The 15206-nt window shown below is 42.3% G+C and overlaps 1 protein-coding gene across 1 annotated transcript in view; it reads right to left on the reverse strand.

Annotated features, from left to right (window-relative positions):
* fgf14 (fibroblast growth factor 14) overlaps nt 1-5697 on the reverse strand; it is a gene marked incomplete at both ends in the record, with an annotated part of 138113 nt that extends 132416 nt beyond the window's left edge. Inside the window, one exon of the mRNA XM_079277653.1 lies at nt 5592-5697. Coding sequence (XP_079133779.1) covers nt 5592-5682 — 91 coding nt within the window. The remainder of the gene's footprint in view (nt 1-5591) is intronic.
* Nucleotides 5698-15206: the final 9509 nt, after the last annotated feature.

A 15206-nucleotide genomic window follows, 5' to 3' on the forward strand; every position in this document is an offset into this window, starting at 1 on the left:
AATGAACCACAATGAACCATAATAAAGAAGTAGAGTCATTTTCTCATAGACTTCCATACAATTTGACTTATTTTTGCCACTGGAGCAGTCGCCCCTTGAAGGTCAGTAGAGCGAATGCAAGTTTTGAGACACTTCTGCATTGGCCTCACTCGGCCGAACCGGAGGTTGCCGTCTGCATGGGACACATAAAGGTGGAGCGTATTTTAAGTCCTGGCCAATTCGGAGGGGAAAACAAATCATCTTTCTCCATTGCCCTTGTATTGCATGACGGTCCTTCCTTGTCACTTTTGTCTGCTAGCAAACAACAGAAAAACTCCTAAAAGCTGCTGTGTGGTGGGATCCACAACCAACAGGGTAAAGAACCCAGAACTACGTGTATTATTAAAGCTGCCGAACTGAAAAACTGAGCCTTTTGAAAAAAGTGAGGAAGACTGGGAAAACTGTGGTATCCTGACACTCTGTATCTACGTGTGCAGCAAACATTTTAACCAAATGTCAGTTTTAGGCTCACTATACTTTTGGAAGTGACAACTAGTGTTATAGTGGAATGTGGATGAATGGAAAGCTATGCAGTAGCCTATCATGTTTGCAAGTGTCTTAGCTAACTACACTAGCTTGCTAACACATAGCTAACATTAGCTTGCTAACTTGCCCAATCATCATTTTAGTTATCAACTGATAATAACTGATGATAAAATAATGCTGAAATATAATGGTTTTAGCTAGCTACAGGCATTTTATTAGCTTTTCAGCCCGTGGTTGTTTTTCCCTCTTACGGGCGGTGGTTTTCACAGTATGACGCGTAGCGCTCTGTCTCTATTCAATGACGCTTCCAAAGTTTTAAGATGACAACTATGTGGTCATTTGCACACTCATCAATGCTACAGAGGCTGCAGGGCGGAACTCACTGCATCTCCATCCCTTCCACTCAGCTAGCTCATCACTTAATTGACTTAATGAAGTATGTTCACTGAGAGACATGTACCAATGCTGGGAGTGAACATTAAGGGTTGAACAGCAATGCCAGTCGGACCAGAGTGCCAACCCTGAAGACAACGCACCATAGAGTTTTGCTGGAAAACAGTGACATGGCTGAAAGAATATTAACTATGGGCATAGTGGGACTAAAAAGCTCAAAGTGGCATGCAGTTTTTACATGCTGGCAAACTGACGTGTGCAAAGAAAGTGGGTAGTTCTACAGTTTGTGCTCCAACTTTGACCCAGCGTGTTCATTTGCATCAGAATGCAACATCTCTTGTGTGGTTTATCTTGTCTAAAGACAGGTGAACTAAAAGTGACAGCTTGCAGAATGTGGATGACTCAAAAGGGAGGAGACCCTTGAAACAATGTAATGTAAACCATGGATTACCATAAACTACACTGAAAACTGCATTCGCTGCATCTGGCCTCCTCATAAAACCATTTGGTTTATTTACTTCAAGAAATATTCCACACACATCTACTTTATTTGTGCAACAGCGGAGACGAATGCATTACCACCTAGTTTTTAAACAACAGAGTGAATATCAATTTACTCCACGCTTTTCTGTCGATTGAGTGGCAAAAGAATATCGCAGCGTGAGGGATATTTTAACTGATTCAGATAGACGTTATAGATGATAGCAGAGAGAAAGATCAATGGGAGAACAGCTCTTTACAGAAATATCAAGAAGTGAGACATGCCGTCGACTTACGGAGAGCTGTTGAGAGGCAATCGAAATGCTCCCAATCTCGGGTCTTGCACCTTTATGCCATGATGCGTCACTTTAAATGCAATGCTGTCTGACATGATTATTAGTATTGTATAGCTTTACATTGAAATATGTAAATCTTGAGCTCTCTGTTTGGAAGTCTTATTTTGAAAACTCCTTTTAATGATTAGAAAGACATAATCGCAGGCTCTCCAAACACACATACTGTGTGGCTACATAGATACAAAATACCAAAATGTCTAACCTCACCCCCGCATTCCCACCCGACAGGTAACTATTAACCCACAACAGGAAAAAAAAACAAGTGCCACCTGCTGGAGAATTGCCAATACTTTTAACTTCATCAGATGCAGTCAATGTTCCCTCTAATTTTTCATGTGTCTGGGCATACACACAAGCTCCCTGAGCACACTGAGGACCACTGTGAGCAACATCAGATGTGCACGCTGTGGCCACACACCAGTATCACACCTGTTCAAAACCTTGGATCATAGCAAGTTACATGGCTTATTAAAAGAATCAAATTACAGCAGCAATTTTCACTAGTTTACTTTTAATATAAGTGATTTGACAAACTTTAAAGGAAAAAGACAAAAATCTTGTTGTTCATGAGATGTGTAGTATGTTTTATGTGAGAGTCCTGCTTTGGCCTGTGTGAGGTCCTGTTGTGGAAGAAATTATACATATACACCTTTCAGACATAACATTTTGTTCACATTAAAACATTCACATTTTGCACAATGACGTGTGCTGTATCTTGTGATACAGTGTAAATTCCTGTAACTCTGTCTGTAAAATATGTAATTACTCAGTTTTTTATTATCATTTCTACTACCCATAAATTATCTAGTAGTAACATAATTTAATGATTAATATCCATAAGTAAAAAATCTTAATAAATGTCACTAGAATATGCACAAATCTGACTTAAATTTTACCTTATTTTTCACGTCTGTCCTTCTCACTTCTCCAATGGTTGTACACTTTGTCCAGGTTGATGGCTTCGTCTGCTTCTTGCTTTGACTTTATGTCGCTGCCCGTTCGTTTCGCCATGATAAGGGGGGATAAGGGGCATTTGCGTCTCGTAACTCCGCCGCACTGTTGTTAGCTAGCTAACCTGCACGGCGCGAATGGGCAGGGCAATAGTGTCAATGCTATGATTGGCTGCGTAGCGTAAGTGAACCGAATCGTATCATTGGCTGGACACCTGTCACTCACTGAGTTACGTTGCAAAATAGTACAGAAAACAAAATTATTATTATTATTATTATTATTGGTTTAATTGATTAGATAAGATTAGGACTAATATTAGATATTAATTAATACGTTTATGTTGAATTTTATTTTATGCGCTGCATAGATTTTCTTGTGCGCTGAGAATGTGCGAGCAGTGCGCGATTGCTCAAGCGCGCAGCTTAGAGGGAACATTGGATGCAGTGGTGTTGTACGGTAAGTATGGCTAAGTTTGCTCTAAAGACTGGCAGTCCTATTGATACAGCCCAGTTGGCTTAGTCTCTCAGTTCTCTCAGTTGTGTTGTGTTACTAAAAATACAGCTAAAGGGCTGGAGCACTATACCCAGGCCTTTGCCGGCCGTGCACTATACTGGAAACACCCTGCCTCTGCTGACAGAGGGCCACACAGATGTACATTCAATGAGTTCGCAGTTTTTAAGTCATACGAAACAGCACTGCACCCCACTGACACAGTCTGCATCTTGGCCTACTTCATTTCCCAGTGAACCACCAGCTCGACCTGCTGCTTCAGCACAAACCCTGACGATTGTGCCCACACCATCAGTTTATGATAATTTAATAGTGAGCCTCCACAAGTGAGCCACACTCACTTTGAAAGGCACGAGGCATGACATCCCAGACACCTGACAGTGAATATCGGCTTTGATTGATCGGCCGTGCGGTGTGGAGCAACAGTTAGGGAAGTTAGTGTCTTGGTGCGGCTTTCCACTGAGCAGCAATCAGTCAGCGATCACCCCAGAGCCTACTGTGGCTTAGCTCCAGATTGTGCCTTTCATGTGATCAGCATTTTCACATTTCATACCTCTACAAAGACAAATACAAGCTTTGAAAAAAAACAAACTCACAAGTAACAACACATACTGCTGTTTTGTAGATACTTCCAGCTCATTTGGAGCATTTTCAAACATTTGGAAGAAAAACTACATTCAGTTTGCAACACAGTTTGCAACTCTTTCCCAGTCGCGAGCATAGGGCTGCTCCCTTAACTAAACATGGCAGCCGGAAATGCCATGGCACAATGGTACGAAAAAATGCGTGACAGGGATTTATATGTCAATATAGATACATAAATTAAAAGTAATTCAAAGCTATAACTTTTGTGTATATTTTATAGGAATATAAATAAACCTAATAATACAGTATTTCTAGTAGGTTTTACTTTTCCGATGCCAGCAAGGGGATATTCTTGGTACGATGTGTGTTTTGCTAACAGTTAAATTAGCAACAGTTTTTAAAAGTATTTAAAGTGTGGCCCTCTGAAACACAATAGAAGTTTAGCTACTAAAGTCAAGTTAACAGCTACTTTACGTTAGCTCCGTGACTCCAATGTAGCTCATCAATGTCTTAAATTGTGATGAAATGGTTATTGCTTTGTTAAAGGCACAGACTGGGGCTAAATATGGATTGCCACTCATCAAAGGGAGACCGAATTTTTTGATTGTTTTTTTAAATGAATAGAGTTTGTAGTTGATAGTAAACCATATATTTTTTTGTCATTGCTCCTGCAGTGCCAGCGAGGCAAAATAGTGATGATGATCTACTATACTGCAGAAGCAGTGTGGAGGAACTGAGCACATCAGCTTCAAAACACACAACATGAGGTAACAAGTAGCCCACACTACATGCTGTCCACCTGGGGCTCCTCTTCTTTCTAGCCTACACAACAGCCTGTTGAAATAAACATCACGTTACTTTGCTCGCTAAAGCTCTTGGGTGTTAGCCTACATCTAATTAGCCAGAGCATTTAACTAATTAGTGTTGCTGTGATACTGAATACGGGGCTTACACACACACACACACACACGAAAAAAAAAATTCCAGCATCTGAATCGAAACGATGCTGCCTGCTAGAGTGCAGGATTTGCATTCGTGCAGTGGAGCCCGGTTCCTTTCTACGTGCCCTGTTCGCACCTCAGCTGCTCTGGCTTCCCTCAACACAAACAATCAACTCGAGTTCTCGCATTAAAAATCATATTTCGCCAGGCCCGCGTGAGGAATATTAGCCTGCAACAACCGAGGGATGGACATGTAAGTGTAGTCTGTCTCCTCCGTCTGGCTCGGTGAAAACGTAGCGAGCAGCCCGTTTTTATGGAGAAGTGGTGTTGTAGAGGGGGGCAACGCTGCTGCGGTAAACCCGAGGATGGAATAATCTGCTTTGGGAGGGTGAGAGGGGGGGGGCGGGTCGATCACGTTGGACAGAATAACATTTGCGTGGATTTCATCCACAGAAATAAAAATCTAGTCCGTGCTCGTATGTGTGTGTGTGAGCGCACACACGTGTCTGTGCGCGCGCGTGTGAGCGCTATTTAAAAAGTTAGGAGATCATAGTGCCGTGGTGATGCAGGGGGGACGGGGGGGGGGGGGGGGGGGGGGCTTTTGTGTGTCTGTGTGCTGCGCGTCCCCAAAACCCATGGGCTCGCCGATAGTAGCTGCACAGAATAAGTTGTTCCCCCTCCCAGCGCCTCTGCATGATACCATATATCGATGCATAAATATGATTGCAGATCTATCACCGTTACAACAAACAAACAAACGAATAACGCAGATGCACACACACACTGGCTCTCACGCACGCAACAAAGCCGGTTCACAGCGAACCGGAGGCATAATGGGGTTTGAGCTTACCACTTGGATTCTTGTTTTTCTTAAGACTCTTGCCACAAAGACACTGCAGCATATGCGTTCCTTTGCTGAAAATGTTCCAAAGAAACCACATTGATTTGGGCGAAGAGCAATCCAGTGGCTTAAACACCCAGATATAGATGAGATCCTTGCGGTTGCATAATAACACAATTGGATCAGTTCTCCAGGACAAGGCGACCAATTGCACCATAGAAATAAATAGGTGTATCCAAGTCCTATCGCGTGTCAAAATATTCAGTGTCTGTCAGACTTCGCAACAAACGGTGTGTTTTCTTCTCCTCCTGCCGTATAAATGGTGCCTCCTCAACTAGTCGATGGTAGAAAACACCACTGTAAATTGCATGTGTCGCACCGGGGAGGAGACGGGCCGCCGGTAAACAAACACACAACTAACGTGAAAACAGTGGAACACGGTGAGTTTCCGCGGAGATAACCATTCCCTATTAGTTCATCACTCTGAGGAGAGGAGGATGGATCTGCACAGCATCAAAAGCCAAGGGAGGATGCATCCTATGCACAGACTGCTGCAATGATAGCCCCAACAAAACGCCACATTGCCGGATCCGAGTCCAGTCTCAACGTTTCTCCTGTTTAAAAAAAAACAAACACAGGCTGCTTTGGCGAGGTCAGATAACGCCAACCTCAGTTAATTTCTGAGTAGTCCCACACCACAACCGTTTCAGTTTAGTTTTTCAGTCTCTTGGCGCGCGCGTATATGTGTGTGTCCGTGATTCCTGGAGTGTGCGTTTCTTCCCTGTAGCCTACGGTGTGGTGTTTTCCCCTCCTCGAGCCTTTCAGCACCACGCCACTAGCATCTCCAAAAAAAAGTACGGTGCGCCTACACCAACATTTGCATGAATTTCCTCCAGCGTCGGGACCTCTGGTAGAAATAGACAGAGAGGAGGGGTTAAATTGAAAGATTGGCTTCCCATTACGTAAACACGTGGTTTGTGCGCCGTCATTTCAGTGATGCTCTGGGAACATTTTTTTATGATCTGACTGTGACTATTGTCCCCGATGTCGTTTCGGCTTGAATTCTTGGAAATGACTAGGAGTGGATTTTTCTCTTTCTTTTTTTTTACATCCACGAGGTTGACGTGTGCACTGCCCGTTAATGGGTCGACATTTGCAGGCCTCGTCTCAATAGTTCACGTGCGATTTATTTTGCCCACAGTTCATTAAGTAGTTGCAGCTTTTGTGCATACAGATAATGGAGAAATGATGCGCCAAAGCTCCACAGTCACAGGTGTTAAGTGATGAGGTTGGTGGGGAAGCCACTGCTGGTGTCAAGTCATCTTAATAATTATCCTCTTGAACACTGCCCCTATTTTTAGGCCTCTGCTCAACAATTGCATACCCATACTAAAGAGAGTGTATTTCTGCAACTACAAGGTCTATTTTAATAATTTTTTGATTGTATAATACAGGTAACACTTGTGAGATGTGCTGATATCTGTAAAATTGTGTATATGTTACTGGTTCCTTTAACAAATACACATATGGCACAGCTCAAATTGAAAAAGTTTCAGGTTCGCCAGAAAAAAAGCACTTGTGTCGAAAATATTCAATGTTCAACAATCCTAATAAAGCAGTTTGACACCATTTGGAATAATTTTGAGCAGTTATGAATGTCATATCTGTCAATCATACAAATATATGAATCATAATTTGTGTCTGTGTGACTGTAAAATGGACTGTAAAATGGGCTGTGCCTGCTCGATTTTCACAAAAAACATATTTTTCGATGTGGGATAGTCCAAAGTGAGCCATGCGGGGGTGTTTGACAATCTCCTTGTCTGTTTACTGACTAAAAATCGGAAAATGCTGGGCGAACCCCCCTCCCAACATGGATTGGTCCAGCTCACAGTTTCGCCTGCCATTTCCTCATTCAGTCAGCCAGCGCATTGATACCACTCACAGACACACATCACAACATGGCGCACACAGCTGCGCCAAAATCCGCTGGAATAGAGCCGTTCTTCGTCCATAAAATCAAAACGTACGTTTTTTCACCCAATATTTTTTGTCGTGACCTGTGGCTGATATTGGCATGTATCCCCATAACTTTTGAACGGTTTGAAAGAGAGTCATTTCGAAAACGATACGCAAAGCGGGGTCGAAGCACGGCCCTCTGGATGTGCTCATTCGCCAAAATCGCTCCATGCTTTCTCATCAGAGACCAAAGCAAAGAGGATAGTACTACATTTTTTGCCCAGAAAAACGTGGTTTTGTGGTAAAACTTGTAGTATTCTTCTAGATATGATCTTAGTTCATGTATAATTGTGTTTTGCAGTGTGATGGCTCCTGTGGTTGTTTCGCCCAGAATCTCTTTGTTGCACAGGTATTTTTTTTTTCTTTTCTTTTTTTTATTCGTATCGCAAAAGTGAATTGTACACAAGTACACCATCCCCCTACCCCCCTCTAGCCCCCTTTAAAGGGGGCTGTCGTGTTCAAGAGGGCATTACTGAAGCAGGGCTGCAGAGTAGCTCATCGGCCCGCTGCAACAGATCGCTGTTACAGAATGAATTTAATCCAATTCTAGCTGCTGGAAAATATGTATTTACGATAAAAGTTAATACAGAAGAGCAACTTTACACATCTTAAAAAAAACGATTTGGTCATCTACAGAATAGAAAGTAATGACAGGATACAAAATTTCAGAGCAAGATAGTTCATCATTTGCTTGATGAAAACATTTAGATGTAACACGTGTTTACTTTTTCCTGGCTCTGTTTTGTTTCCCCTCTTCCCCGAGGACCAGGGGGCCAGCTAGTGTTGCTCATGACGACTGTTTCCACTGCATCACTGCTTTTCTCTGAGGATTTAAAGGTTTTCCATCACAGACTAAGGGAGAAGAAGACGTTGTTCTCCCCTGATTATTTCTGCCCTCTCTGTGGAGAGAAAGTGTTTGTCCTCAGTGGAAACTTTGCCCCGAAACATTTTTAGATTTGATTTGGAACCCGCTGGTGTTTTTGCTATCCGATGCTCCTCTTGTTCGTGTTTTTCATATTTCACATCTGGGATTTAATAATCTGTCAACGTGACCCCCCCTCTCCCGGCACATTTGGCAGAAGTCACTGTGTCTGCCAGTGTTTGGAAGTGGACCAATTAGTTGCTCAATATAGTGTTGACCCCAATCACAGGTGTTAGATACTGTTTGCAAGTAAGCCATCTCCGTCAGGCTGCAGTACAACGAACACTAAATGACCGGCATTATGGCCCCAGCCAGAATAAATGACCTATTTAGAAACTGTACTTTTTTTCCCTCTTCTTTTCCTGTTATTTCTAATTTATTAGTCAGGGACTGGTACTGACTTCCTGCTTGTGTGGTGATTCGTTTGTAAATATGAGCTCAGGAGAAACTGATCCGTGCTAATAAGGAAATAGTGTCGCATGAGATCACCTCATTGATCCTTCCATTTCCCAAATGACCTCCAAAACCAGCACGCATGTAACATGCATCCCTTTGACATGTATGGCTTTCATGTTGTCTATTTTTCATAATCGTATCCTTTTGTGGACAACTGATGACAAGTTACAGTTGAGCTCTGCGCTGAAGAGTTAAATAGAAAAAAAGCTTCTCTTATCCGATGCAACGTCGAGAGAGCAAAAGGCAGAGCGTTTGCGTGAACGATGTTAACCACAGCACAGGAAGCTCGATGCGAGACTGGAGGGGTTCATTAGCGGGGGGTTGTGTTGTGTGTTCATCTCTGAATTACAGCATCAATCAACTTTAATGACCTATAGTTTTGTTGCGCTCAGGTCTTGACAGTTGTCTGTGATAACTGGTTCCTCGGGGATGTGGACCACTTTGAAACAAAATGCCTCCTGATTGACTTTTCTTTACACGCCATTATAATTTAGCTGTGTTACAATTACTGACAGTTTGCACGTGTTGTATACCTGCTGGCACATATAATGTTAGGGCACAGAACTTCTGATCGAAGAGAGAAGCCGCCCCTCCCCCTTGCCATGTGCTTCTCATCCGCCTCCAAAACGAACAGCTGGTCCAAGTCAAAATCAAAAGGATGTATTATCCAACAAAGGAAAAAACTGTTACAAACTGAATCACACTATTAATAATCTAATGTTCCATGAAGCAGAGTCCAAATATGTCGCACACCACAGTCTGGCGTTGCCCAGTCTAGCTGTAATGTACTCCACATTAGGTCTGATCTTCTCCGGACAGTCACAGTTCTTTTGTGTTCTGAGTGTCTCTGAGATGTCCCGTATCAGCTCAGTGATTGGCTGAAATCCAATAAGCCCCTCCTGGCCTTTGACCCATTGGCCTGGTCAATCCTCCTCTGAAGTCTGGGTTCTCTTCCCCCGCAGCTGACGGTGTCTTCACTCCTTTCCTTTGTATTGTTGCGACCTGTGAACCCCTCACTCACCTAACATTCATCTAATCTCCTCCAATACATTCAGTGATTATACTTACAGTCTTTTTGGTTTAAAGCTTCTACACGTAAACATATTGCAGACATATAATATCCTCTATAAGTAAATATATTGTGACATTACAAGGTGTGCTTTTAATCATACTAAGAATGCTCTTAAACTTAAATTCCTCAGAATAACGAGTCAGACAACGGGTGAAAGCTATTTCTGTAGACGAACATCCACGTGTGTCTCCCGTGAGGTCAAGCGAACTCACCGGAGGAGTCGGAACAGTGCATCGCAGGCCCCCCCCCGCCCATCTCTCTCCACCTCTGCAGAGGCCTCTCGTATCAATGTAAAGTACCATCGCACCCTGGAGGATATCGTCTGACGAGTTTGTCAGGGATCATTAGAATACTTCTTTTTGATTGCCCGGGCCGCGGCCACACAAGATTTGGGATATGGTAATATGGCAGAAGTTCCAGGTTTTAAAGGCTGCATTGCAGTAAAGTGATGTCATTTTCTGAAACATACCAGACTGCTCTAGCTGTTCTATTATTTGCATTTACCCGCTTAGTCATCATAATCACATTAGTGACGATTATTCAGCAAAAATCTCATTGTGTAACTTTTTTATGACAGCTCAAATAGTCAACCCTACAATGTAGTTATTAGGTATTTGGTTAAAAACATCTTGATGTTTGATTTCCTCCGTGTATGTTGGACTACACTGAGGATCACCATGGCAATGAAAGCGTTTCTGCTATTGATTTGAAGCAGCGTCGTTAATATGACGAACTGCGTGGATATCAAGGCAGTGTGCTGCAGTGTAAAGGATAGTCGTGTAACATAACAAAACACTTTCAACACTTTCATCAGTTCAAAGGATGTTATCCTGTCTTTAACATAAAGTTTCATGATCAGCTTGTCGTATTTTAATTTAGAAACGTGCACCGACCCAAGCCGTGGCCGATGCTTGAAAGGATTTCTGGACTGGCACCACATGTATGTCCGTGTTCAGCAGCAGTATTAACACCATCCGCTCGGCTTCACCCAGCATGCCAAGACGTCTACCAATAAGAGAACGAGCCTCGGCTTTGTTTGGCATTGCTTCGAGCAAGTGTTCGCTAGCAGACGAACAGCTGCTGTGAACCGAGTCATGACCGAAGACTTCGCTCAAACCCAAACACTCCTTCAAGATGTGCACATCACAGCCGCTGGTATTGAAGGGCCAGAACTGCTGTCTGTGCTTCACTTGGCTCAAACTGCATGACTGCATTGTTCAGATTTACAGATATCAGTTTCATCAGAATGTGTAGCTGCATATGCCACATGAAATATGGATCTTCTGGTCATTTAATATGTTTAATACATATTAGCACTCAGCAGTTAGTTTCTGCTCACTGGTACTTGGCTCAAATCTAACTCCATATGGGATGTTTAGACACCGGCTCTAAAAGCCTCTCCAGTGCCCTCACATTGTGACTAATAGGGCAGGAGATCAAATGGAGAAATCTCACACACATAACAACCAACTCCTCTTTAAAATCCATTGTGACCGACAATATTCATTATTGGAGAGAGATGAGGGCAATGACACCGGCCCAGTGAGGATTCAGGCACCCTTCACTGTGTAGCAAGCCAGCCTACATCCAGTGAACGTAGTGCTATAAAGTCTAATTATATCTACCTGGATATAATACACGTTGTCATGGCCACATAAAGATGATCCAAGGGGATTGTCTTAATATAATATCATTTCACCTTTTATCCGTCTTCTACTAAACTACTTTCAACCACAGGAACATTTTGACATTCAGCATTCATTATCATAAAGTGTATAGTGTAGGCTTTACAAAAACTTAACCTGCTGCTGTCCCCGTAGTAATGAAGACATCTTCAGTGAGGCTGTCACATGATTAATAAATAGTCCATTTTCCTCCTGGAATGCCTTGTGCCGTGTTAGTTCTGGGCAGTGGTGGATAGAGTCAACAACAAACGGCATTCAAGTAAAAGCATTGTTTCTTTATAACTGTTTTGACTCGAGTAGAAGTAAAAGTACTCAAAAAACTTTACTACCTGAGTTATTTCAGTAGATATGACAAACTACATGCTGTCAAATATCTTCAAAACAGCAGTCCACAAACTAATAAGTGATATCACGGTGACTACCGCTGTTGAACGTAGAAGTACATCTATTTTAATGCAAATGTGCTCTAAGAGTAAAAAGTATTTTGCGAAACAACTACTCTTAGAAGTATAATTAATTCATGAATTACTCGAGTAGGCTACATGTAATAGCCACCAAATGTCAGATCCAGTTTCATAGATGTTCTATAAACTACGTTTTCCGAAATATTAGCAGAAGTTGGACATCGAATTAAGTTTGCTTTGGTTTTAAGAGCTTAGTGAATATGTCGGTGTTTGTTTCAGCTCTTTGTTGAAGCTCTGAGATCATCCATGGTTTAAGTCTTAAGAGCGTTGTCTATATTTGGAGACATCTGCTTTGGGGCGCGGCTAGAAGTGCCTTCACTGAGCGCATGAGGAAGGGCCCGCGGTCCAACGGAGTCCAGAACAAGTGAGCGGATATTGGTTACGAATGCTACGGTGGTCACTCTCATGCCGAGCATCTTTCTTGCGCTGGCACTGCCCTTACCCTGACATTTACTCCCCACGCCCTCAGCCAAACTTCACCCAGAAGCTAAACACACACACACACACACACACACACACACAATGATGTGTAAGGCCTAAAATAAAGCCCACTCCAAAATCATGCCCTTTTATAGTCGTCTATCTGGGAGTTTCCTGTCTAGTGAGAATTGCAATAATGAACATATTCGCTTCCTTATCATGAAACCATTCTCCGCTTTTAGCCTCTCAGAGCTCTTCTCTGCTGCTTTACAGTTGAGCTTGCGATTTCCTTTTCAAGTAATTGTTCCCAAGTTTCCTTTGTGTTGTTCTTTAATGTCAGTGAGTTGCATTGCAGTGCTGTATGTGGCTGCTCCAACAGTGCAGCAACATAGTCAAGCTCGTGAACATACAGCCATGAGGCGATCATGCGATTGATTGGTTCCTGCAGTGCCAACAGGATAATCAATATTTCAGCTGTTTCACCCCCTCTTTAGCCACTGATTTGCTATGTAGTGAACCATTCTGCTCTGCTCTATACACCGACTTTATCTTGTACATCTTGTACAGAAAGCAGAAGTCACCGCGGCAGCGAAGTGACACCACTTGTACCAGCATGAAATGCAACAAGTAGGCGGATCATAAATGTGACACACTGACGAGTTATTTTGAGCATGAGGTTGATGTTTTCCTCATGAACTACTTTTTTCCGCGCTGGAGGGTGCAGTCGTTTGTGCTACTTGACCAGCCAGGTTCAATGAATGTGGGAGCGGTCAAACTGACTCACTTTGTCGTAATTTATAAGCAAAGATATGGCATATCACATAATGCCTTACCGGGCTTGTTTTTGACTCCGTTATGTTTTGAACTGCTTCAATTTTGTGTTTAGTAGTAGTCGTAGATGGATAATTATATTTCTAAATACATTTTGTTATTATGTTGCCTGAAGCATGAATGAGAAGTGGCCGTAGTCGTCGTGAAGTCACCCATTAGTTTGTGGACTTCCATTTTGAAGCGTCGAGTTTGCAGTTTTAGCCGTCGCCGTCTTGGCTTTTTGCAACCAGTGAGCGGAAGTGACCATATTTGGACTGAGGAGAAGTGACAAACCAGATACGGCTCTGGTATCGGCAGCAACCTGTCAATCACAAGGTAGCCCCGCCCTAAAGCATACTCCGCTCTATGGTCTATTTGACTCTAAATGGACCATAATTTACTAAATGAACATCATGCTGTATTGAAGAAGACTTGAAACTATAGATTGAAACCATAAACACGTTTACAATGTTTACTGAGGGAATAAATCTAGTAGTGTCATTTTCTCTTAGACTTCTATACAAACAGACTTCTTTTTGCAACCGGAGGAGTTGCCCCCTGATGGCCATTAGAGGGAATGCAAGTTTAAGACAATTATAGTCAACATCAAATAGTCACAAATGGCTTAATAAAGCTCATGTTGTTTTTGAATACAATTGCAAGGCTGAGTTCATTTCCCTTTAAAATAAGTAAAAAATGAATTTAAATCTTGGGAATCTGGATCATGAATAATTTTAAACACCTTTACAAAGCTGACTTCCCACCACTTATAGATTATCTGAAAGGAAGTTGAAGTTATTATCACTAGTGGTGTAATGGACCATCGTGCAGTTCGGCACGCATGTCAACCGCGGATTAATTACACAGTTTAACCATCAGTGTGAAATAAAGTGTTACTGACGTTTGTCCAGTAAAACATGTGATCAGGACATCTGCATTCATGCTTTTCTAGTCGTCGATCTCTGATAATGTTACATTGTAAACAACTAATCTGTGTTTACATTGACAGGACGGTGGTAGCACCGCTAACGGCTAACGAACGAAGGTTCCGTTCAGTTACATTATGATGCATTCAGGATCTGTTCATGCTCTGTCTAGAAAGACGGCATCAAGTTAGTATTAGCTAACGTTAGCTGTATTGGCGACATTTGTACTGGCAATAAAACACATAAAAAACGTATAGTTAACTTAATAAAAACATGGCGAATATTATCTAAGACAAATAATATTCAACAAAATAAAGCCAGCTCAACTCTTGTGTACTTTTAAAGTTAATTAACATTATATTGTCCACGGACATTCACGGACCCGTTACCTTCAGTAAATCCTCCGTTACGTTCAGGATTACCCATAGTCCTTTGCGTCTAGATTACCTCATAGTCCTTTGGGGATATTCAGTGCAGGTACACATTCATAACAGCAGGTGGCGGACTTTTCCCATTTAGCGGGATTTAACCTGAACCTCTTCAACTATGTTACACTTGCTTATTATAGAAGATATTATATCAGTGGTGGCTGGTCAATAGAGGGCCATGGGGCATGGCCCCACCATGAGCCACACAAAAAAAGAAAAAAAAAGAAAAAATTATAATAATCATAAATTATACAAATTGTCAATATTTGTGTTTTTGAACTATGGAATGTACCCAGTAATGTGTGCAAAATATGATATCTGCGCAAAATATATGCTTTTCCTGCTCGTCCTCTCCGCCTGTGTGCTCTCTGCTCGTGCTCTCTGTCTGTGTGCACGACACTCTGAGAACGCGCAGCTTGGGG

This window comes from Melanostigma gelatinosum, assembly GCF_949748355.1.
Source record: "Melanostigma gelatinosum genome assembly, chromosome: 10".
In the NCBI taxonomy this organism is placed as follows: Eukaryota; Metazoa; Chordata; class Actinopteri; order Perciformes; family Zoarcidae; genus Melanostigma; species Melanostigma gelatinosum.